Raw genomic sequence first — 24,005 nt, 5'->3', positions numbered from 1 at the left:
TTCTCTCCCAAGAAAGAAGTAGAAATATCCTTTCAACCTGAATTCTCTCTCACATCAGCTAATTGGCCAACTCAAATTGTCAATAATTTACTGTGATAAAATGTATTCACGGGGCTGGGAAGGTGGCTCAGTGGTAGAGCACTTGTCTTCATGCATGAGGCCCTGGGTTCAATTCCTCAGCACCATATAAACAAAAAGAAAAAAGCTGGAAGTGGTGCTGTGGCTCAAGTGGTAGAGCTCTAGCCTTGAGCTGAAGAGCTGAGGGATAGCACCCAGGCCCAGAGTTCAGGCCCCACGACCGGACCCCCCAAAAAAAATGTATTCACGCATTCATGTATATATGTACACTTGAACGTAAAAATACTCATTAGGTCCAGCTTTTTTTCCCTGGCCGCTTCTCTTGTGGGTGTCCTCAGCCAGAAAGTCCCTGGCACCCCCAGAGGGATTCATCGCATCAGGGGGGCCACGTAGTTGGCAGGGAAGAGGCCCAGCTTGTTGTGTAGGCGGCCGGTCCACCAGGATGGGTTGGAGCTGTCCAGAACCTCGACCACCTCTCCGCTGTGGAACCCCAGCTCGTCATCCTCCAGGGCTTCAAAGTCGTACAGCGCCCGGGCCCAGCGCACGCGCTGTGGGGAAGCGAGGGACACTGCTGACCACAGGCATAGAGGAGCCACTGGCTGCTCTGGCCACAGGGTCCTCAGAACGGGTGTGCAACCCTCCCTGGAGGCTGACACAGGACAGGTCTGTTCTGTTCTTGGGGTGCTGGGGATGGATCTCAGGACCTCACATGTGCTGGGTAAGTGCTCTACCACTGAGACTAAGTGCCATCTAGTCCTGATTACAGTGGGTCATAAAGAAAGGCCACTGGGCTCCCAGTGCTAGAACTAGAGCCAAGAAATGGATGAGAACAGAGTAGGACCGGACAGTCTCGCTGGAGCTACTCCACACTGTCCTTCCCTCCCCCCCTCCCCCGGCCTGGCTCACTCACCCCTGCCATTTGGAGTTGCACAGGGTCTGTGTGTCTCCGATGCATGAGGGCAGCATTCATTTCGCTGCCCAGGCCCATGACACAGTGCCGGTCGTTTATGTCCAGGCTGCCTCCACGGCGGTCCTAAGAGCAGATGCAAGCAGGCACCCATCATGGTGGGGCATCCCTCCCAGTGTCCAGGAATATCTGCTGGGCATGGCACTGGGTAATGAACTGAAGGGGAGGAGGATGAAGGGACCCTAGATATTTTACTTGTGGAGTTGCTCGCTCCCAGGTCTCAGGCCTCTAATACATTGTTTTGTTTTATGAGAGGGTCTGGCTCTGTAGCCCAGGCTAGGTTCAAATGCTCCTGCCTCAGCCTCTCCAATATTGGCATTACAAGCACATACCACTACATCTTGTGTGTGTGTGTGTGTGTATGTGTCTGTCTGTCTGTCTGTCTGTGTGTTCTATTAAAATAAAACAGATATATTTACCAGACACCTGCCTTGTGTCTGGTATTGTACCAGGCACTAGGGATACACTGCTAGAAAGAGAAGGGCCCTGCCTCCAGGGAGTTTCCTTTAGAGGGGTATCATGCATATTAAGGGGCTAAGCAAGCAGAAAGAAGAGGGTTTAGGTCAGCCTGGGTAAATCAGGGAAGGCTTCATAGAAGATGCAATTCCTGAATACCAGCATTGGCCAAGGAAGGGCTGTTCAGGCAGAGGAACAACTTTTAACAGTCCACAGATGAGAGAAAGTACCGTGGGCCCAGGTAGGGAGAGTGGTGCCGTGTGGCTGCCACGTGGCTGCTAGTGGGTGGGGGTGAGGGTGAGGGGGAGAGCGGGCTGGGGAAGTAGATATGAGCAGCTCACAGCGGGCTCTGTGCCCTGCTAAGCAAGTTAGGACTGATGTTATCCTGTTGTATTGTCCATCTCCATAAGCTGCCCGAAATCCCATCTGGAATAGGTAGGGGATAAATAAATACGCAAAGCTCCATTGGAGGAGTTAATCCTTTTTTTTTCTTGTCCAATTCCACAGCCAGATGGGTTAAGGGGCATGAATAGACTTGAAATTCTGCTGATAGGAAAATGAAGAGATGATTCATTGAGTCCTCAGGTGTGTGTGTGTGTGTGTGTGTGTGTGTGTGTGTGTGTGTGTGTGTGTGTGTGTGTGTGTGTGTGTGTGTGTGTGTGTGTGTGTGTGTGTGTGTGTGTGTGTGTGTGTGTGTGTGTGTGTGTGTGTGTGTGTGTGTGTGTGTGTGTGTGTTCAGGCAGGAAGCCATTTAAGTACATAGAAATTTCTTCTACCATTTGGAGGCCTGGTGAACTCTGTGAGTGCCAATGTGTGTGTGTGTGTGTGTGTGTGTGTGTGTGTGTGTGTGTGTGTGTGTTCAGGCAGGAAGCCATTTAAGTACATAGAAATTTCTTCTACCATTTGGAGGCCTGGTGAACTCTGTGAGTGCCAATGTGTGTGTGTGTGTGTGTGTGTGTGTGTGTGTGTGTGTGTGTTCAGGCAGGAAGCCATTTAAGTACATAGAAATTTCTTCTACCATTTGGAGGCCTGGTGAACTCTGTGAGTGCCAATGAGGCTGGGCCTAGCCTGGGGTGTGGTTGTGGGGGAGGAAGGGCAGGCCCTTGCATCTCGAATGTATGTACCCCCATACCTGATGAAAATGGTGCTGTGGCGGATACCGCTGTGGAGGGGGCTGTGGCTCCGGGGGGCCCTGTGGGGGCTGGTGTGGGTGGTACTGGAAGGAAAGGGAAGAGGGGTGCTCCGACAGCTTCCTGTTCACTGAAGGCCTGACTTCCTCTCCTGCAGCCCCGCTGGGGTATGGGCTGCCCTGGGACCTCCAGTCCAGGCTGCCACCACGGTGACCCTGGAAGAGAGAATAGGCACCATCCAGGCCCTGCCTTCTGGCAGCTTCTGGACTGCTCATAGCTGAGCATCCAAGAGAAGCCATGATGCCCACCTTTATACTTGAGAATGTGGCCACTGGGAGTCTCAGACTTGCCCAGTGTTTCAAGTTCCGGCCTCAGCATTAACAGATAAGCACTGTGCACACAGCACCCATTCAGAAGGCCATAGCTGGTGGCTTTGTTTTTCTCTGGGTAATCAGGCTTAAATATTCTATTTTATGGACACAATGCCATCTCTTCTTATCACAAGTTGCCATGCTGCTGGATATCCTACCACCCCAGATAAACCCTGCTATTGACAACTTTGCCTGGTTTGAGCTGCCATTCACAGCTTGGTGATAGGGACACGGGCAACAACAGTCTGGCAGTGTCATGGAAACCAGGCCCAGAGCTGGGCATGGTGGGAAAGAGTGAAGCCTTTCTACATGCTGTGACAACCTGTGAATCAGAAATGTTTTATTGTTGTTTTTATTAGCAAACAATGACATAGAGCCCTGGGTTTCGTCGATGCTGGCATTTTACAAATATTAACTCATTTAATCCAGTTGAATGCAGTTTTATATTGCCTCTCTTCTCTCTTGAGCACACATCCTACCTAGTAAGTTAATATTTCTGTCCGTGTCCTGGTTAGAAATCACTCATGATGTCTTGGGTAAGGTCTGTTTTCTTTTCTGGACTGTGCCGTGTGACCTGGTGGGAACACCCCTTCTGAGACTGTAACTTCCCAGCCTGAAAAACTGCTGGTGGCTTTTCTCTACTTCCCCAAAGCACATGTGGTTTTAAACAAATCACCTGTCCTTAGGATTCCAATTATGCTAGTCACTGCTTCTGCCTCTCGTTTTAAAAATGATGATGATTAGTCTAATTAGCATACATTAGCTAGACAAGGGGGGATTTCATTGTGACATTTCCACACATGGATACAAAGCATTCCAATCAATCTCTACGCCCCCTATAATACCTGTCTCATATAACCAAGTCTTCTCCACTGAAAGATTGTTTAGATATTGAGTGTTTGTACATGTGGGTGTGAATACACTTATGGGAGCGGAAGCATCAGTGCTTGACATGGGCCACGTTCAATGGCAGGGCTGTGACTACCATGTTTAGCCCTCACAGGAGCCGTGTGAGGGAGGTACTGCTGGCTCTCTCTGTTCTACAACTGAGAAAACCCACTCAGAAAGGTTCTCAACTTGACCAGGGAAATATGGGCAGTTAGCAACTAAATTAATATTTAATTTAATGTATTTCTATGAACAATCCTCTGTATTCTAAACAGTTCTAAGAGAAATAATTCCAGGTCTGATTTGCTCTTCCAGTGTCTCCCCAACCTACCCCAGGCTGTCACAAAGCCCCATCTGGTGCTTTAGTTCTGGCCCTAGGCTGCTCTCTAGGCCTGCAGCCCCCATTTCTACTCTTGGGCAACTCTGGAGCATGGCTGAAAACTGATATTGTAATGCCCATGAATAGCAGAATAACAGCACTCCCAGTAAGAACTAATATTTATGGAGTATTTGCAGTATAATTAGGATTGATGCAGGAAATGGGGGTATACTCCATTCTGTTACCTTCAGACTGCCTTCCATGAGGTGGATATCACCCATCTTGTGGATGAGGAAACTGAGGATCTAAGAACTTTCCAGAGTCACAAAGCTAGGAAGTGTTGAGCTCAGACTGAAACTGAGATCTGTCTGCAGTTAGCCTGTCTTTCAGAAGATCTGCCAAGCAGACACACCTTCCTGGTGGTTTATGTGGGAACCTGGACTGCCTCCAATCTCTAGATCGGGTTCGACTGGGACCTGACTTGTACCTGATCTTCTTGGGTTCTATCCCGCAGGAAGATCTGCTTCTGCTTGGAGATGGATGTTGTCCTGTAGTAGTCCACCAGCTTATTTAGGGATGGAAACTTCTCAGTCCACAGGAAGTAACTGCCCTTGTTGTCTCTCATGACTTTGAAGTGCTGAACGTCATCCTCGTGCCTGGAGAGCAAGGCAAATCCAAGCTGTATGTTACGTGGTAACTGTGTCCCTGCCTGCAGGGCTGTTTGCATGCAGGGAAGGTGGCAGTCTGATGGGGCAGGAAGTGTAGCGATGGATGACTTGCCTATCAATGGGCAGGCAGGCAGGAACATGCAACACCAGCGGCATGAGAGGCAACTTCCCATCAGATGATCTGGAATCTGCCTTGGACAGTGGAACCATTTACAAGAAAAAAAAGTGTTCAAAGAGTCTTGAAGACTATGTGACCAAAGTCCTTTTCATAATGTTTGTTTGAAACAAGGCATTGCCAGAGCCCTAATGATGCTAAAGATTCTGCAGCAAGCCGGTGCCGGTGGCTCACACCTATAATTCTAGCTACTCAGGAGGCTGAGATCTGAGGATCGAAGTTCAAAGCCAGCCTGGGCAGGAAAGTCTGTGAGACTCTTATCTCCAATAAACCACTCAGAAAACCGGAAGTGGCGCTGAGGCTCAAGTGGTAGAGCTGGAGAGCTCAGGGACAGTGCCCAGGCCCAGAGTTCAAGCCATACAACCAAAAAAAAGAGAAGAAAAAAAAAAAAAAAGATTCTGCAGCAAAGGGTGCTTCAAGTCCCAGTTCTCTTTCTGACATCTGAAACACATTGAACCATTTCCTTTAAGTCTATTACCAATGGTCTTAAGAGAATTTGTCATAATTTTTCCAGTCCATCTTGATAATTTCTTGATCTTCATTCAAGTTTTGCATAACTAAGGTTACAGAAGCATCGTGAGCTTTCAGGGATATAGAACTGTAGCATTTAATCAGAAAGATATTCATGATTGTTTTCCTATTTCAGGTGAGCATGTTGAAAGCTCAGAGAGGTGCAGGGGCTTGGTGATGGTCACTGTGAATCAGGGGCAGAGTCGAGGCAAGAAGCCCAGGTCTGCTTCTGATCATGGAAAGGTATTACTTTCTTTTAGATCAACACTGGGTTTGACTCATCTAGACAGAGGCAACTGGACTTTGCCTGTCAGCTCCAGTCTTATTCCACTACCATGTCACTTTGTGCTGGATGTGGAGTTTATTTTCCAAACAGTCACACATTCTGTCTAAAGATATACTGGCACTAATGCTACTGATAGCCTGATCTAGCAGAGAGGGCAAGAGTCAAGAAGGTTCTAGAGATCAGAGATGTCTCTGAAGGCTAGTGTAGGCTCCTTAGAGGTGGGTTTAGGGGTCTGTGCTTGGAGTAAAAGTTCTGGCCTTCATTCTCATCTGCTGGGCTGGCCCTGTTCGTAGCTTAGTGCAACTAAAGTCTATCCAGTTACCTCATGCCCAAATGTTTGGGTAACTGTGTCTTGCCTGAGTTTTGGTCACTGACACAGGTTTCTCCATGATCCATGGCTTGATGTATAACCATTACTACAGCAGGAGGAACTATTCCTTCATGCTATAATTATTCAAAAACCTCCTCTCAAAAGCCACAGGGGAGGAGAAACATGGGGGTTGCCAGTGCAGGTCTGTGGACATAGTTCTGAGAGGAGAATAGAAGAGATATGGCTCAGGGGCTCAGGGCTCTGATCCAGTCTAGAGTTTTCTATCCTCAGTAAGTGCTAAGTGATGGGACCACACTACATTCTTAATTATTTGTACCTATGGCAGAAAGCAGATGTTAAAATAAAAAAATACTTATTTTGGCCAGTCCTGGGGCTTGAACTATGGGCCTTGGCTCTGCCTCTGAGCTTCATTTTACTCAAGGCTAGAGCTTCTGCCTTTTTTTGGCATAGTTTACTGGAGATAAGAGTCTCATGGACTTTCCTGCCCAGACTGCCTTCAAACTGTGATCCTCAGATCTCAGCCTCCAAAGTAGCTAGGGTTATAGATATAAGCCTGTGCCCAAGCAAACAAATGATTTTTCTTTGGAACAGATGGTGCTATAGTTCTGCAGAAGATATAGAGACTACAGTAATAATCACCCTAAGAGCTGCTTGCCTCAGTACTTGAACTGACTTGGGGTGAAGACAAGGTTGGCCTTTAACAGAATTTGTTTCAGTCAAGAAAACAGAAGCTGTAATTCCTAGCTACAAAGTCAGGGTCAAGGTCATTAAAATCAAAGGAGCTGAGAGCTTCCCTTCAATCTCATGAACTACTTGGTTTATAAACTACTAGTTTCTAATAGGGTCTTTAAAAAATAGACTTAAAGTTTTTTAAAATAGAAAAAAGGTTCATTAATTAGGATCTATGAAATTTAGAATTTGTGATACATTAATATTGACCTGAGCTAAAGCTGACCATTGCCTAAACTACACAAACAGGTGTGTGTGTGTGTGTGTGTGTGTGTGTGTGTGTGTGTGTGTGTGTGTGTGTGTGTGTGTGTGTGTGTGTGTGTGTGTGTGTGTGTGTGTGCGCATCCATCCTAGGCTTGAATGCAGAGCCTAGGTGCTGTCTCTGAGCTTTGGTGCTCAAGGCTAGTGCTCTACCACTTGAGCATAGTTCCACTTCCAGCTTTTTTGGTCATTAGTTGGAAATCAGAGGGCTGGGCACTGGTGGCCCACGTGTAATCCTAACTATTCAGGAAGCTGAGATCTGAGGATCACAGTTCAAAGCCAGCCCTGGGTAGGAATGTCTGTGAGACTCTTATCTCCAACTAACCACCAGAAAACTGAAAGTAGACCTGTGGCTCAAAGTGGTAGAGCACTATCCTTTTGCTGAAGAGCTGAGGGACAGCACCCAGGCCCTGAATGCAAGCCTCATGAGTGACAAAAAAAAAGAGAGAGAGAGAGAGAGAGAGAGAGAGAGAGCCACTGGCACCCAGCCACAAAGAGTTTTAGTTAAGGAGAAATAAGAATTTAAGCAAGACTGCAAGAGCAATGCTAAAAGGGCAGGCTATTTTCAAGCATTCTAGAGGTGCATGTACATACAAATGGTTGTAAGTCCTTATTTATATGTCCTTTGTTCCTATGTTAAAATATATCTATCCTTGCTGGTGTGGTGGTACAGGCCTGTAATCACAGGTATGTGGGGGCATAGAAAAGAGGATCATAATCTGAGGCTGGTCCTGAGAAGAAACAGGAGACTTTATCTGAGAAAGAACTAAAAGCACAGAAGGGCAAGCGATATAGCTCGAGAGTAGAATACCTGCCTAGCAAATGCACCCCTCTGAGTTGACCTCAGTATCACTCAAAAACAGAATGGAATGAAATAAAAATGTATTCTTTCTCCATAGCGAAGTTGCTACCATTTATTACCTGAGATTAGATTTTTAAACTGGAAGCAGTAAAGCTGTGTGCCTTCAAAATCTGTTAAAGGACAGGGACCCGCGACAGGACCCCAGGATCCTGTTCCTGTGGGATCACAGGCAGCAGGCAGGAGGTTTCACAACACAGGTTCTTCTCTTCCTCCCTCTCCGCCTCTACTGTCAGCTGCTGCACTTCCTGCATGTTCACGGGTGCTCGCCAAGTCTGACTTGTGATCGATCGATCGATCGATGGTGGACATACTGACCCCATGCCCCACACTCACACCTGAGGCCTCTGCCTGGGAGTCACTTCTCAGGTTACCCCCCTCCCCCCAACTCCCAGATCAGTTGAGCTCTGCTCTGCTCTGCTGTTCTCTGCTCGGCTCTGCTTTCCTATGTTGAGGCAGCTCATAGCAGCCCACAGCAGGGACTGGGTTCTATTTTTCCCCTGCCCTTTTTCAGACACACATGAGTGGTAATAGAAAAGGTTAAGATTTAAACCCCAGAAGGGTATGGGCAAGAGGGAGTTCTCTTTGTCTTCCTCATCTCCATCCTTCCACAAGTCCTTCATGAGCTGTCTGAAGGGTGCGAAGCTCTGTGAAGTGCACAGAGATGGAGTAGATAATAATCCCGCTCTTCCAGGAACACCTGGGCTATGGTATGTGGGGGGGGGAGGGACAGGTGACTAGATATCGAATTTTGAACACGACCCAATGTAGTGAGGTGCTGAGGACACATGTTCAGGAAGTGGACAGCAAGCACGGACGATAAGGAGGCAGCATGCGCAGTCCCCTTGGCTTCTGCTCGCTGGGGCCTGTTTGAGGGGTTGTTGCCTCCTGGCTTCAGCCGTCTGGGAGTTCCAGGCTAAGAAGGTGAGGGCAGGCTGGGGGTGGCCGTACCTGACGGAGATGGAGAAGTCACCTGGTGAGCTCTGGCTGGCTCGGATGAGGAAGAAACCAACGTCCTTGCCCATGAGTAAGTGCTCTGCCTGGTGTCGGGAGAGGCCCTCGTGAAACCACCTACAGGGGAAGAGAGGACAAAGGATCTCTGTGAGAACAAACTAGTGGAGGGGGGAAACAGAGACACGGTCCACAGCAGGGAAGAGAGGCCAGGCAGGGACCCTGCATAGCCCAGGGCAGAGAGGGCACCTCAGGGCTCCAGGCTTGCTCTCAGCAGTTCTCTGGAGAAGAAAGGTATTCCTCAGCTCTCATCCTTTTGTTCCTTCCCTCCAGGAGAAGCGGCTCTCCAGTCTGGAAAGCGTGCATCCTGGCAATGTGCCACTGCACCAAAATGGGGCAGTGTGGGAGTGAGTCACCGAGGAGCAGCCGCCAGCTGCAGCTGTGGGGAGGGGGAAAGAGTGGAAGGGACAGAGGATGGGGGAGGGCGGGCTGCTGTGGACACTGCAGTACAGGGCCTGGGACACTCACTGCCTGGTCACCAGGAGCTCTGTTGAGTGGAGATCCTTCCTGGGGCACCGGAGGGGGAGTACACGTGGGCTGCTGTGGGGTGCGAGGGCTCAGAGCCCTGCACACGCTCCAAGAAGAGGGAGGCTGGCAACCAGCTCTTTTGCAGTCGTTTATGGGTGATTCCTAGTACCTTGGGGCCCTCTACTTTAAGAAGCAAACAAACACACAAAAAACAACCCCAGCCTGGAAACTCATCTTTACTGTCGAAAGAAGAAACAGCCAGATCTGTTGTCTCAGGACGGCTGCCACAACAGGCAGCACAGAGGGCAGGGCGTGCGTGACCAAGTCAAACACTTACACAACTCAAGGCAAACACAGCAAGGCAAACAGAGGCTCCCTCAGGGCAGGAGGCCAGAACCTCCCTCTATCCCTGAGAGTGAAATGAGAGTTTGCAGCCAAAGGTGGGGCAGGATCCCAAGGCTTCAAGGTGACTGCTCTAACTGCTGCCCGGATGGCTAATACTCTGCATGTGGCTTGAACACAAAGGCCCAGCAGGCCTCTGCCCTGAATCCCTTTGAGGGCCACTGACCATACCCTCCAGATAGAGACTCTGGACTAGAGACAGGGAAGATAGGAGGGATGTGCTTATTCTAAACCACTGTCAAAGTGGGGAAAGCCAGGTTGTCCCCAGAGACAAGGCTAATGGAGGTCTTGCCAGAGAATTTGCCATCCACCCCTTCAGGACGCATGTAGGAAATGCAATAGAGAAGGGGGAAGAAAACACCATGAGTTCTACAATAGCCACGGCCCCGAGGAAATGTTAAATCAGAGGCAACAGGGGATACAGAAAGTAGATTTGTTCTCCAACTGGAGATTTCCCCACATTTTTTGTATTAGACCTGAACGGCCAGGATTTCAATATTCTGAAGCATTCCAAAGCTATGCATGTGACAGCTTTTGTTAGTACTGCCTGCACAGTCTTCTTCTCGGTGCTGGGAATAGGGTGTGGTGCAGATCAACAAGCAACCTTGACCTTAGGGAAGTGACAGTCTTCTCATCGAGGAGACACACAACTTCGTAATGTACAGTGTGTCAGAGGAAGATAAGCATATGGAAAGAAATGGAAATGGGAGAGAGGTTGTAGGTGATGAAACTCACTTAAAATATGATGACTGGGGATATAGCTCAGTGGCAGAGCACTTGTGTAACATGTGTGAGCTGCTGGGTTCAATCATCAGCACTGTGATACATACATACATACATGTACATATGTATGTATATGTATGTATATGAGGAATACTTCACTGAGAAGGGAGCCCTCTAAACGGAAACCTAAAGAAGGGTGGAGGAGGTGAGGAGAACTAGGGAGGAGCACTCAGAAAGGTGGGAAGATCATAGGACCCACAGAGTCCAGATGGAGAACATGTCTCAATAGGAAGAAGAGATACCTAGGTCCGTTTGTGCTGAGATGATGGCTGAGAATAGGTGGCTGAGGCCTGGCAGGAAGGTTCAGAGGAGTCCTGGGGGCTTCAGGGAGAATGGGGGGTGAGAGGTTGGAACTGAACATAAGCAATGCTTTTAAAGAAATAAAGCAGTAGCTGGAAAGCACTGGGGGCCGAGTCTCTTGGTTGTGTTTCTCTTTTGGTAAGATGATAGCAGAGATGATTGTAGTGTGTGTTTGCCGACAGAAGTGTTCCAGCAGAGGGGGACGGAAAGTTGATGTGGGAGAAAGGGGGTGGGGATTTCTGTTAGAAGCACCCACAGTTCCTTCCTGACAGCTGTAGGAAGGCAGAGTGTCTGAGTGGGGTTGTAGGAGGGGGAGGTGTGGGGACAAAGGGAGGGAATCGGGAGCTTCTCTCGGGTGGCTTCTTTGTCCTTGCATACCTGAGGTGAGGAGGGGGCTGGAAGGTGGAGGTGCAGGGAAGTACAAAGCAGCCCCCCAGCAGGTGGCGGGACAGTGGAGTATCTGGGACAGGGCAGGTGCAGGCGTGCTCACCAGTTGTTCTTCTGGTTCAGTGGTCAGTAGTGGGCCACTGAAAGTGTTGCAGCCACACGTCACAAATCATCAATACCACTCTGGTTTTCTGACAAACCTGTGCTCTTGGGGTTAGACTTTGGCTCTGAGACAAGATTAGATTTCTATCTAACCTTTGTGGTCCGTTCTTGATACTAACAGGGCGTAATCTCAGTGTTTCACTTCCTCTTTCTGGAAGGAATTTCCCCCTTTCCCTACCCACTGCTCTGAGGGGGAGTACAGGCTTTAAGGAAGGCAGGGGTATCCGTGTACCCGCCCCCCCCATTGACCCCCCATTAAGGGCCAGGTTGTTTGGGCTTCCTCCAGAGGGTGGAAAGTGAGCTTGGGAGGTAAATGGAGAAGTGCCTTGCATTTGCAGCAGGGGAGGTGAACAGCGCCCCCTGTGGATTTTTTGGAAACTGCTAGTGCAATCATTAGAGGTGATTTTAATGTAAAATTCCTTTTATATATATTAAAAAAAAATCTTAAAGCAGGTGATCCAAGCACATGGTGTAGACTTCAAAAGGGAATGAAATGAAATGCAAATCTTCCTCCCACCCCTGGCCTTCCACTGTGTGGCTCGGGAGGCTCTGAAGGAAGATCTCTAGAGGCAGCCACTTCTGACAGTTTCTTGGATATGCATGGATAATTTTAGAGACGACTGAAAAAAGTAAGAACGTGTGTGGGTAGGCCCATCTCAGCAGGCTGGAAATACTTACTCAGGAAACTGGATGTCTATAAAATTCTTGGGCACGTATCCCTCTTGGCTCCCAAGCTCCGCCTTGAACCACTCCTCCTGGTTGCTTAAGATCTACATGGGAGAAAACAGGACGAGGATTCTGCAGGGAGACTATCACAAGGCAAGAGGAAAATAAGCCCAAGGATCTAGAGAGTGGCTCTGCAAGTTCCCCCAGCAGAGGAGGAGGGAACACAGCTGCTCTGTCTTTGGGGTTTGGCTTTTCTCAACCGCTAGTAATTTCTGTCCACTTGTACCACCTATCTATGCCACCTCCTTATAGTGTGGCCTCCTGACCCAGCACTGAGCGATTTCTATCATTCTCTCTCTCCTTCTACGATGGAAATTCCCAGATCTCAGCACCTTCAGCTCCTCATCTGGCCAGATGGTAGGAGGTGGTAACACCTACTCTGTGACTTTTCCTTCTTTCCTAGGTAACCAGGAAACCAAAAAGAAAAAAAAAAGGACTTTTTTTTTTTTAAACAAGAGGATTAAAACTTACAGGTCTAACTGGGACCAGCTTTGAAAATAGAGACTCTCTATATTCATGTTGAGTGTTTTACAAATAGTTGGGATGACTTGCTTGCTGAAAAAGTCAGCTCACAAGTAAACCCAAAAGTTCCATCTTGTTACAAGGTCCTGTGGTGGCTGACACTGTGGTATGGTGAGAAAACAGAGAAGCTATTTTGAGGGGTTGAATCCCCAAATGAAGTAGCGATGCTGAATCTAACTGGCACCATCTTGGCCACATGGTGGATGACAGGGTATTAGATTTGACTGACACCATCTTGTTTTCCTGGTGGAGGCAGGGAAGTCCCACCTTCCAGGTGATGGGCATGCCTGAATTTCTAGAGGCAGGGGCGGGGACTTGGATAATAGGTTATAATGCCAGTCTTGGGCATGAACTCTCAAGCTCCCTGTGATCCCGCCCCCTGACCTGACCCTATTTAGGCCTGGGCCAACTCAGGCACCATTACGTCATGTCACATGTCTCCGTGTGCATGTCCTGTCTCCTGTCTCCTGTCTTTTCTTTTTCTTTTTTTTTTTTTGGGTCCGGTCGTGGGGCCTGAACTCTGGGCCTGGGCGCTGTCCCTCAGCTCTTCAGCTCAAGGCTAGCGCTCTACCACTTGGGCCACAGCGCCACTTCCGGCTTTTTTCTTTTTGCTTATGTGGTGCTGAGGAATGGAACCCAGGGCCTCAGGCATGCAAGGCAAGCGCTCTACCACTGAGCCACCTTCCCAGCCCTCTCCTGTCTTTTCTCTGGTCACCGTGGCATCCCACTTCAGCTCTCCATTGGAGCTGATCTGGTTTGTTGGTATTGTTGGTCTGCTTTTTCTTTCCTCTCCAGCTCTCATGGCTCAGTTTTCTGACAGGCTTAAGTGTATTTGCGAGGCTGCAGATCTTGGGACAAGAGTCCATTTGCAGACACCGGCCTTTTAATAAAGACTCTCCATTCTACCTCTCAAAATATGGCTTCTCTGTTTTCTCGCCGTACAACATTACCTCATGTGTTGTCACCTGTCTCGGTTCCTCATTATCCACCAGCCCTGGCTCTCAACTGCTCCTTGTTATTTCAGATAATGAGATTCGCTGCTAAGTATTTGCCACCCCCACCAAGAATGTTTCTGAACAATTCTAAATGAGGATGGCAGAGCAAGAGATGGAAAGGACCCCGATGAAGTAATTGCATGACAATCCTCCCACTTGTGGCTTTTGAGATATAATAACTCATTATTGCCTAAGCCATATTTAGTTTCCATTTCTTGTAGCTGAAAATGTCTTCATAGATGGCAGTACTTGGAGAGGAGGGGAAGGCAGGAAATGGGCAGGAAGGACGCCTTGGAGAGGCTAGCTGTCCAAGCAATGAGAAAAGTCAGTTAGGTGGCAGAGTCAGAACCACGTCTAGGGTATGAGAAATGTGGTGCATTCTGGGAGCTAAGTGCCTCAGTATGGCTGGGGCTTAGATGATGAATTCTGGAGGAAAGCCAGGAGCACACAGCCTCGCTCATGTCAAAGAGGTTGGATTTTATCTGGAAGTTTGTGAAGAGCCACAAAAGGAGAGAACTAACAGTAAAAATAGGAATTAAGGGGATCCGAATTTTGGGGCGTGAAGATAAACAAGGGGCAGGGTAGAATCAGAGCGGGGCCAGGAGGAAGATGAGTGTAGCTCCCCCAGGCTAAGAAGACTTGAGGATGTATTTTAGAGGAATGGAAGAGTCAAGACAGACAGGATTCTGTAGCCATTTGGGGGCTCTGAGGAAGAAGGGGATTCTGGGGGGACTCTGGGTTTCTAGCCTGGGAGACTGAGTGGGTGAAGATGGCTTTGCTGGAATAGAAAGGAGGAGGAGGAGGAGCAGGAAAGGCTCAGATTGTACGCGGGTGAATTTGAGTTGAATTTTTCAACTGAGATATAAAGCTCAGCGAGCAGCTGATGTGTGTGCTGGACTCGGGACAGTGGGTGGGGTTGAAGTCAGGGGTTTCTCTCTCCCAGAAACACAAAGGTTGGGAAGAGGAACAGGAACTGTAGAGAGCAACCTGCTGGAGAAGCGATGGTGACCTATTTCTACCATCACTCCGGGGATGGGAGAAAGGGGAGAATGCCATGCATGTGGAACGAGAAGACCTGCTTTCTAGCTCATCTCTGTCACTAGCTAAGCGACGCTGGGCAAGTCAATTAGCCATCTAAAAACTGGGATAATAATAACCCCCTGCGCCTCAGCGCCAAGGCGAGATCAAATGAGCCCTGGCAGCTGCAAGTGTATGCTGTTGTCAAATATAATTCTGCCCAATGTGATGTCCTTACAGGAAGGCCTCCAGCTCTGGAGGGTGTGGAAGGGCTTCTAGGTTCTTTAAAGCATTCTACGTGTGTGTGTTTGGAGTATAATCACTTGTTCTGAAGAAATAAAAGCATGTCCCATATTTGAGTTTGAGAATTGCTGAGAAGAGAGAACGATACAATCTCTAACATCAGATGTGACTGTTGGTATCACTCAAGCTGTGTGTGTGCATGTGGATGTTGGAGGGGGCGGGGGTTGCTGAAGAGAGAGCCCAAAATCTAGGTCAGGGGAAGAACTACAAAACTCAGCACCAGTGCCTTCTATCCACTTGGAAGATATCCTGCTCATTTTCCTCCATGTTGCTGCTTCTGGATTTTCAGCTTTGGAATCACACTGAGACATGATGTTTGCCAGGGGAGAAGATTCAAAGGGGAAAGGTCATTTGGAAACTAGTTTATCAAGGTTGGAGCCACATTTGGCACTTGGTTCTCTGGCCTGAATCAAGCCATGATCTTAGTAACCATGTCTCATATCTACCTAACCACCTCCTGCAGAAAATGAAACATTATCCCCACAATGCTGGCCATTTGTCTCTACCGCCTGGTGCCTGGCCTGCCGGAGGCTGAATTTACAGGCTTTTTATGGTAGAGAGAAGACAAGGTCTTAAAAAAAAAAAATCTCATTTTCTGCAAAAAGAAAAAACAGTACTTGGCAGGAGGAGGGGACAGTTTCCTCCTGCTGTTGCAGGCTCAGAACCCATAACTTCCTCTTCTCATCTCTCCATCAATTTGGTTCCCCCTATCTCTTGTACCCATCAAATAAACCTGAGCAAAGTGTTCAGCCTAAACACACCGAATTTTACACTGAAATTGCTGTACCTTACTTCTTAAAATGTTCCCTAGGAGAATAATTTTCTGGGTTACATGGACTGAGAATAAGTTGGACGTGGGAAGAGAAAGACCAAAAGTACAGCTGGAGAAAAAAAGTAAAATTGGATGGAATTACCGCTCTTAGAGGCAGAGTAGAAAGCTGAAGCACCAAGGAAGGTAATTATGTGGGATTAACTCAGTGCTTTCAGGTCACCCTTTTAGGAGAAAGAAATGGGGTTGAGTTGGACACATTACAGACGCAGGTAGAAATGACTGGGTCAAGAGACATTTTTCAAAGCTCCCGGCAAATTCCAACATAATTCCGATGATGTGGGTAGCTACAGGTCTGAGGTGTGACGTGCCCACGTGCCTTCTGAATATTCTCTCCTGGGAGAACAGAGATCAAGTCATTCGGCAGAGGTTTCTTGCCTACAATCTTGTTTACTAGCCGGGTCAAATCAACATGTAGTAAGCACCTGCTGTTTGCAATTAGCTGCTTGGAATACAGAGATAAGTAGAGGCTTTCCCCTAGGGGAACTCACAGTCTAAGGGTGGTTGGTGACTGAAGATTCTTTTTTGTTCCTGTTTAATGGAAAGTTCTGTTTCGTCTTTAGCACTGAAGGCCAGGAAAGAGCCAAGAGGACCACAAAGTGAATTGTTGGGATAGCCACCAAGTGCTGGCTTTAAAGTGAATGTAAGGGTGGGGTGGTTCCCACTTCAGGCTGAGATAGGCCCCCCCCCCCCCCCGCCACTAAGATGACACGTGGGAGCCAAGATGTGGTGCTAAGGCCACCGTCGAGCAGTCCTGTGGGTTCCCTGCGGGTGCTCTCACCAGCAATGGGCACAATTTGAAAAGAGAGAGAGAGTTGGTCCGATAGAATTCTAAATAAGGCCTGTTGCCAGTGGCTCACACCTGTAATCCTAGCTACTCAGGAGCCTGAGATCTAAGGATCACGGTTCAAAGCCAGCCTGGGCAGGAAAGTCCATGAGACTCTTATCTCCAATAAACCACTAGAAAACTGGAAGTGGCACTATGGCTCAAGCGGTAGAGTGCTCGCTTTGAGCTGAAGAGCTGAGGGATAGCGCACCAAGGCCCCAGAGTTCAAGTCTCACGACTGACAAAACAAACAAAAAAGAATTCTAAATAAGCATGTGGAAACATGATTTGGTGATTTAAGAAGTTGATACTGAAAAAAAAAGAGGTAGATACTGGGCATCTAGTTAAGGCTGTGATTTGTATTGAATTTTAGGAAGACACAAAGATGATCCTCGCATGGTAGTATTTTTTGTGAAAGAATTTACCACTCATTTACTTCGCAAACACTCTGGAGGACCAACCTCGTGCTTTTGGAAACACGAGGTAGAGACATCCTGTCCTTAAAGAGCTTTGGCCAGTAGGGTAGCAACATGGAAATGTGTAATTAATCCCAAGCACAAGGGCTGGGTATGGTAGCTCGCATCTGTCATTCATCCCAGCACCTCTGGAAGCTGAGAGCAGGGGGATTGCAATTCCAGTCAGCACAGGGAAAAACTTAGCGAGAACCCCCTATCAACCAGTAAGGTGGGCATGGTAGTTCCCACCTATGATCCCAGCTTCTGGAAGGTATAGGTAGGAGGATCAAAAGAGTTCAGGCCAGCCATGGGCAAAAATGCAAGACCCTACTGCCTAAAATAACTAAACCCCCAAAGGGACAGGGTTGTAGCTCAAGTGGTAGAGTGCTTTTGAACAAGGGAAGGCTCTGGATGTGAGAATCTCCAGTACCACACTTATACACCTGCACGTTCCCACAGACAGATACTATAGAACCAGGGTGCAGTAGTGTGGGCCCTATATAGCCTATCTATAAACAGCTGCCATGCGAAGCAAGGTAAACATGTCCTAGAATGAAGTGTATGAATGCCAGGGAAGAGCTGAAGAGGGAGGAGTGCCTAGCAGAGCCGGTCCAGTATGTGTGCACAGTGGGGAAGAGGACACATAGCTTGGGGTCTGAGCTAGGGCAGTGTATGTGTGTGTTGCAGTGGAACCTGGGGGCAGTATGTGCACAAAGATGTGTGTGTGAGACGCCTGTAATCCTAGCTACTCAGGAGGCTGACATCTGAGGATCATGGTTCAAAGCCAGCCCAGTAGGAAAGTCCTTGAGACATTTTTTGTTTTGTTTTTTGTTGGTCGTGGGGCTTGAACTCTAGGCATGGTGCTGTTCCTGCGCTCTTCAGCTCAAGGCCAGCGCTCTACCACTTGAGCCACAGCACCACTTCTGGCTTTTTTGGTGTACGTGGTACTGAGGAATCGAACCCAGGGCTTCATGCATGTTAGGCAAGCACTCTACCACTAGGTCACATTCTCAGTCCTTCTTAGAGACTTTTATCTCTAACTAACCTCCAGAAAATGGGAAGTAGCTGTAGCTCAAAGTGGTAGAGTGCTAGCCTTGAGCAAAAAAGCTCAGGGACAGTGCCCCAGGCCCAGAGTTCAAGCCCAGTGACCAACAAAAATAAATAAACAAATAACCATGTGTGTGTGTGTGTGTGTGTGTGTGTGTGTGTCTGTGTGTGTGTGTGTCTGTGTGTGTGTGTGTCTGTGTGTGTCTGTGTGTCTGTATCTGTGTCTGTGTGCCTGTGTGTGTACAGCATGAGATCAGATGGTATGGTGGAGCCGGATGGTTTAGATTTTGAGTAGACTATATGATCTGGTTTGCCTTCTATAAAAAGCCTCTTGGGACCAGTATGCAGAATGCCTGAAGGAGGGAGAGGCAGGAGGCAATGAAGTTAGTCGAGGGGTGGTGGAAATCATCTAAACAGGATACTGTTAATACAGTGACCATTTATTGAGAAACTGCTTTTGGTCAGGACAATTACTCCTAATCCTTTCCTGGATCCCGAGGGATAGATAGAGGAAAGCACTGAAGCTCAGAGAGGGCAGGCAACTAGGCCCAAGACCACACAGCTAGTAGGGTGAGAGGCTAACCCACAGCTATGTGGATTCAAGGTTTGTTTTATTCCTTGTGTACTGCTCCTGCTCCTTTCTAGTGAGAGGTATGAAGGACACATGTCCATGTTGAGAGAGAGAGAGAGACCTGGCTTGGTCAGCGTCTACTGGTGTGACCCAGGTCTCGTGTAAGTTTTACTCACTTGAAGACTTGTTGATGGGGGAGAAAGCAGTCTCTAGGCTTGCTGAGATGAGGAAGGAATGCCCCCAAGTCACTGAGCCAGGTCTGACCCTAAATAGGAACTCAGTGAGTGTCAGCTCAGTGTCCTGACACCAGGATTCAGTGAGGGAGGTGGAGATGACCTACAGCCCAGGCCGCTGGAGACAGGGCCAGGCTCCAGGAAGATGCTCAGAGCCCCTCCCCCTGGGGCAGTGGTGTTACCTATACTCCAGATGGGCTCTGGAAGGGCTTATGTTCTTTTGCAAAAAAAAAGCAAGGGCTAACTTGCCGAATCTGTGAGTGGGAGCCTGCAAGGTGGAAGTCCAAGGCCACTTGAGTTCTGCAAGTGGCCACTACAACTCAAGGGCAGGCTGAAGGCAAGTTTAAGGAGGCTCTGAGCAGCCCCAGTGCAGGACCTTTGTTTAGTCAAACCCTGGGCTCCCTATCCACCCCCTCTTGCCCCTGACCATTTCCCTGCATCCAGCGTGACTTGGTACTTCACTGAGACCCAGACTCTGTGCTTCTGGACACCCATGCCACCTGCTCCTCCAAGCCCCATCTTTCATGGTAGAGCCATGTGTCCCCTCACCTGAGCTCTCTGACACCCCAGCCAGAGCATCTGCATGAGCCCATCTGTGCCAGGCCCAGCTCTTTCTTGTGTTTTTCCCTCTCAGGACAAGGATAATGACTTAGGAAACTCTGTTTCCATAGTGCAGCCTGGTGTCTGGCACATGGGTACCTAGAAGGAACTTTCTAGAAAGAAATGAACTATTTTCCATAGCAAACTGTTCAGTTCTTGGTATGGATGGTCAGGTGACAGTGGCCAGACGCACCCCCCCACCCCCCCCAAGACCTCAACTCCCCAACACCTTGCCTACCTTCAGGACGTCTCCAGTACGAAAGCTCAGTTCATCCTCGCCTGAGGCCATGAAATCAAACTTGGCGACAGCTTCCATGTCTTGAGGTAGAGCTGGAAGAGAAATGACGTGGTCATTGTGTCTTTCTGCCAGGGAAGGACCCCAGGACTGCAGAGCAGATGGCAATGCCTAGCAGTCTCTGCAGTAGGCAGGAGAGCTGTTGACAGTGAATGTCTGCAGGCCTGACCGCAAGGCTCAGGGAACAGCGAGGTCTGCGCTGCGTGCAGGATGAGAACTTATTTCTGTGGTTCTTTTTGATTCTTTTCTTTGTGTTATTGTTGTTGTTGTTGTTGTTTTAAAGCAACAGCTACTAGAACCTTTGGGATCTGGTGCCCAGGATCGTTTTTGTTTTGAATCCCCAGAAACAGGGAGCAAGAAATTCAGCTGGCTTCAGCCTTTCTCCTCCCCATCCAGCTCCCTGGCCTGGCCTGGCCAGTCCCCACTTCTGGGTCCTCTCTGTTTCCAGCTGATAAGCACCGTAGGCTTGCTATCAATTGGAACGCGAGGCCCAAGGGGCTGAAGGCTGCTCTGTAAACACTGTCCCCAGGCTGTGCCTTGGCAGCTATATTTAACCAGGCAGTGTTAATTAGACAGATGCCATTTTCCCTCTTATATCTGAATCATTTAAGAGAATTATCCAGCATTGGCCAGTGGGGAACTCAGCATCCTTCTGCATGGTTTGAGAGTAGGAAGTGTTTTGGTTTTTTGTTTTTTATTTTATTTTTTGAGGTGGGAGATTTGGTTAGTTAAATAAATTATTTTATTACTATAAGGTAAACCAAGTTCATTTCAGACATTTCTATTTTGATATTTCTAAATTAACATCTTGTTCCCCCTCCCCCTGCTTTTTTGGGCTGGATCTGGGGCTTTCTCACTTTTGTGACCGGCATTTTACTAATTCTAGCTTTCTGCTGGTTGGTTGGAGATAAGAGTCTCCAGGACTCTTTTTTTTTTTTTTTTTTGCCTAGACTGGCTTTGAACTAAGATGTTCAGATCTCAGCCTCCTGTGTAGCTAACATTATAGACGTGACAGACCTATCCTTTCTGGCAATGCCCTGAAAAAAGATCAATGCTGCTGGTCCAGGTACTAAATTGAGGGTGGAATCATTTGTTGTTGCGTTTGTTTTTAAGGAGTTAATCTTAGCTTTTTTTTTTTTTTTTTAAATAAATAGCTGAAGCTTTTAGAATCTCTGTCCCCTGGCACTCTATCCCTTGAGCCATGCCTGTATTTTAAAGAGAATCTTTTGGCATGCATCTTTGCCCAGTCAAAGCAGCCTGACCAGGGAAGTTTTGTCTGATATAAAAATTTCTCACTGAAATGTGACACTTTAGTCTTAAAAGACTATCAAATCATTCAATTCCCTGCTAAGACAGATTAATGTCAGGGCAGAATCTGGAAGGCTGTGGTTTGGCATTTATGTTTTTTTCAAAATTTCCTTAAGTCCCAAACCCTTTGGGTGAATTACTAAGTAATCCTCAGACCCAGGGCACTTTCAATCATCAGCACACTGGGGCCACAATTGTCCTCTCGGTGGGGCTTTCTGTCCCAGTAGACAAGATTTGGGTAAATAAGGAAGATGGCAGCAGGTGGCTGGGTACAGCTCAGGGAGCTTGGAGGATTAAAGGCGACTGTGACCTGGTGATAGCAAGGGGCTCGTGGCTCTGATTTCCTGCATTTGCTTGCTTTCCCAAAGATCATTTGTAGAGTTGAATATTCTCAGCCCAAAGGTAGATATTAAACAAAAGTTGGCTCAGGAGCCTAATAAAATGTCATAGTTGACGCTGAGCTTTTTCACCAGCCACACTTATTTCTAAACAGGAACAACATAAGTACAGGCTCTGTGCACTTTCTTCAAGCTCCGTCCATCTAAGGCAAGCAAGCATTTTCACAGCCCACATCACCCTCTCAGCGGGACCAGGATGCTGCCCTCCTTGGTCCATGCTAAGCGCCTTTGCTGACTTGATTCACCTCCTTACATTAACACGAGAAACTTCTCCTAATTAAGGCCTTCATTCTGATTTGCAGTGGGGGTGGGGGTGACAATGGCTTTTGTGGGTCACTCTCCACAGTAGGACACTTTCACTTCAGGAGATCAAGGGTCAGGTAACTGGTCCTGAAAACCATGCCATTTCCATGCAGATTTACCTTGAGAGGCAGAACAGAGGCAGGGGGAGGGCAAATCCTCCCCCTGCACAAATGGGGGGGGGGCGGTAGGAGAGTGGTTTAGATATAACCTTGGGCTGACATCTCTGACATCACACGTGACACATGACTCTAGCTCAGGCCTGGGCACTTGGTACAGGCTGGCTGGAAATTACTTGGTTGTGAAGCTGAGGCAGGAATAAAATTGCTTCTGAATAGCGTCACTTTCCCCCAGGAGGCAGGCAGTGTGGCAAGCCAGTGACACAGGTACATCACAACTCCCCAGCTTGTAAGAGTGAACCTGGCTCCCCAAAGCCAATTAAACAAGCCTGCTCTTCACAGAATGTATTTGCTCCTGTTTTCATTTGTAAAGTCAAATCTGTTCAGCTGCCAGAACACCTCCCTCCACCCCCCCCCCCACCAGGGGGCCACCAGGAGCAACATTCAAGGTAGGATGGGGAATGACCAGACCCTCAACATCCTCTCTCCAATAGCAGAGAATGATAAAGAAAAATTGCATCCCCCAGAGGTTTGAGTTTGGTCTGCACGTCAAAAGTCATTCACATTTATATCCTTATTCCTCTTTATCCATTAGTGTTAATTTTGAGAAGTTTAAAAATGACCACCTGGGAGAAAGTAAGCTAAACTAATATAGTTGATTCAGTATGTATTGATCTGTTTTATAATCTGTATCTGCCACCAATACATATTTGGTTTGGGAATATATATATATATATGCACACACATATGTACATATATATGATTATTATTTTGGTGGCAACAAATTTGGGCTGGGGGAAAGACACAGAGACAGAGACAGAGAGGGAGCACACCACAAGCTGAATTCAAGAGTGTGAATGAGTTTGTAATTTCTATGCTTCCGGCCTCTGGGGGAGACAAAGAGAGAGACCCCTTTTCAGAGAACATCACAGATGGAATCAGTGTGCTTTTGCTGCCACGGAAATGCCACCTACCCCACGGTGTAAGAAGCTGCAGCCTCGGGGGCAGCCTCAGCCTGCACTTCCAGCAGCCTCCTCCCACCCCAGCCCTGTGTAAGATGTCATTTGTGGGGCTCTAATGCCAGCTCGGCTTCTCGCCAGCCCTTTGCAATGCAGACATTATCCATTAGCAGCCCTGTGCCTGAGATCTGCTTCATCAGAGGTTAACACCACATAAGACCCCTCCGACAGAATCCCCCCTCCCCACTCCACCTCCAATTTCCACAAAAGCATCTCTTACCGGCAATAAAACAAAAACAAAACAATCCTGAAGAATATTCAGGCTATAGATGAGGAATACTGGGCTATTTCTAAAATACAGTCACTACAGAAGGTGGAAACCAAAGGCAGGAGACAGCTCTTTAAAATAGCCTCCATTTGAAAGCCAGATTAAGTGAATTTGTTCTGAAACCTAGTTACCATCAAAATGGCACCAGGCAAGAAACTTCTTGAATAATTTCAGCTCCTCCTAAATTGACTATGAATAGCCAAGGTTTCCATTTCCTATACCCCTTAAAAAGAGCAATTGCATAACACCATAAAGCTAGGCTAAGATTCAGGCTCCCATCTGAATTGAAAGGGAGATGGACCCTAATTGAATCAGCCATACCCCTTCCTACTTTGCTGGGAAGAGCTCTATTGTGAATACTTGCCCCATTTATGTGGGAATGCTGGTAACATAATGTCTTGCAATCTTAAGGGAGAGCCTGGTATCTGTGGCTCATGCCAGTTATCTTAGCTACTCAGGAGGCTGAGATCTGAAGATTGTAGTTCGAAGCCAGACTGGGCAGGAAAGTCTGTGAGACTCTTATCTCCATTAAACTACCCAAAAGCCAGAAGTGGAGCTGGGGCTCAAGTGGTAGAATGCTAGCCTAGAGCTAAAGAAGCTCAGGCTCTGAGTTCAAGCCTTAGGACTGGAGTA

General features: G+C 47.9%; 1 protein-coding gene across 2 annotated transcripts in view; it reads right to left on the bottom strand.

The window, feature by feature from the left end:
• Positions 1-289: 289 nt before the first annotated feature.
• Grap2 (GRB2 related adaptor protein 2) overlaps positions 290-24,005 on the bottom strand; it is a 69,867-nt gene continuing 46,151 nt past the window's right edge. For both annotated transcript variants that reach the window (XM_042697958.1, XM_042697957.1), the window contains exons 2-8: positions 19,904-19,995; positions 12,220-12,311; positions 8,980-9,099; positions 4,697-4,865; positions 2,634-2,846; positions 989-1,111; positions 290-626 (exon numbers count right to left, since the gene is read on the bottom strand). In XM_042697958.1, coding sequence (XP_042553892.1) covers positions 447-626; positions 989-1,111; positions 2,634-2,846; positions 4,697-4,865; positions 8,980-9,099; positions 12,220-12,311; positions 19,904-19,981 — 975 coding nt within the window. In that variant the 5' untranslated portion in view covers positions 19,982-19,995 and the 3' untranslated portion in view covers positions 290-446. The remainder of the gene's footprint in view (positions 627-988; positions 1,112-2,633; positions 2,847-4,696; positions 4,866-8,979; positions 9,100-12,219; positions 12,312-19,903; positions 19,996-24,005) is intronic.

This window comes from Dipodomys spectabilis, unplaced genomic scaffold, assembly GCF_019054845.1.
Source record: "Dipodomys spectabilis isolate Male_0828 unplaced genomic scaffold, ASM1905484v1 ptg000230l, whole genome shotgun sequence".
Lineage (NCBI taxonomy): Eukaryota > Metazoa > Chordata > Mammalia > Rodentia > Heteromyidae > Dipodomys > Dipodomys spectabilis.
Note: the sequence above shows the minus strand (reverse complement) of the source record. Positions and strands in the feature narration are given on the sequence as shown.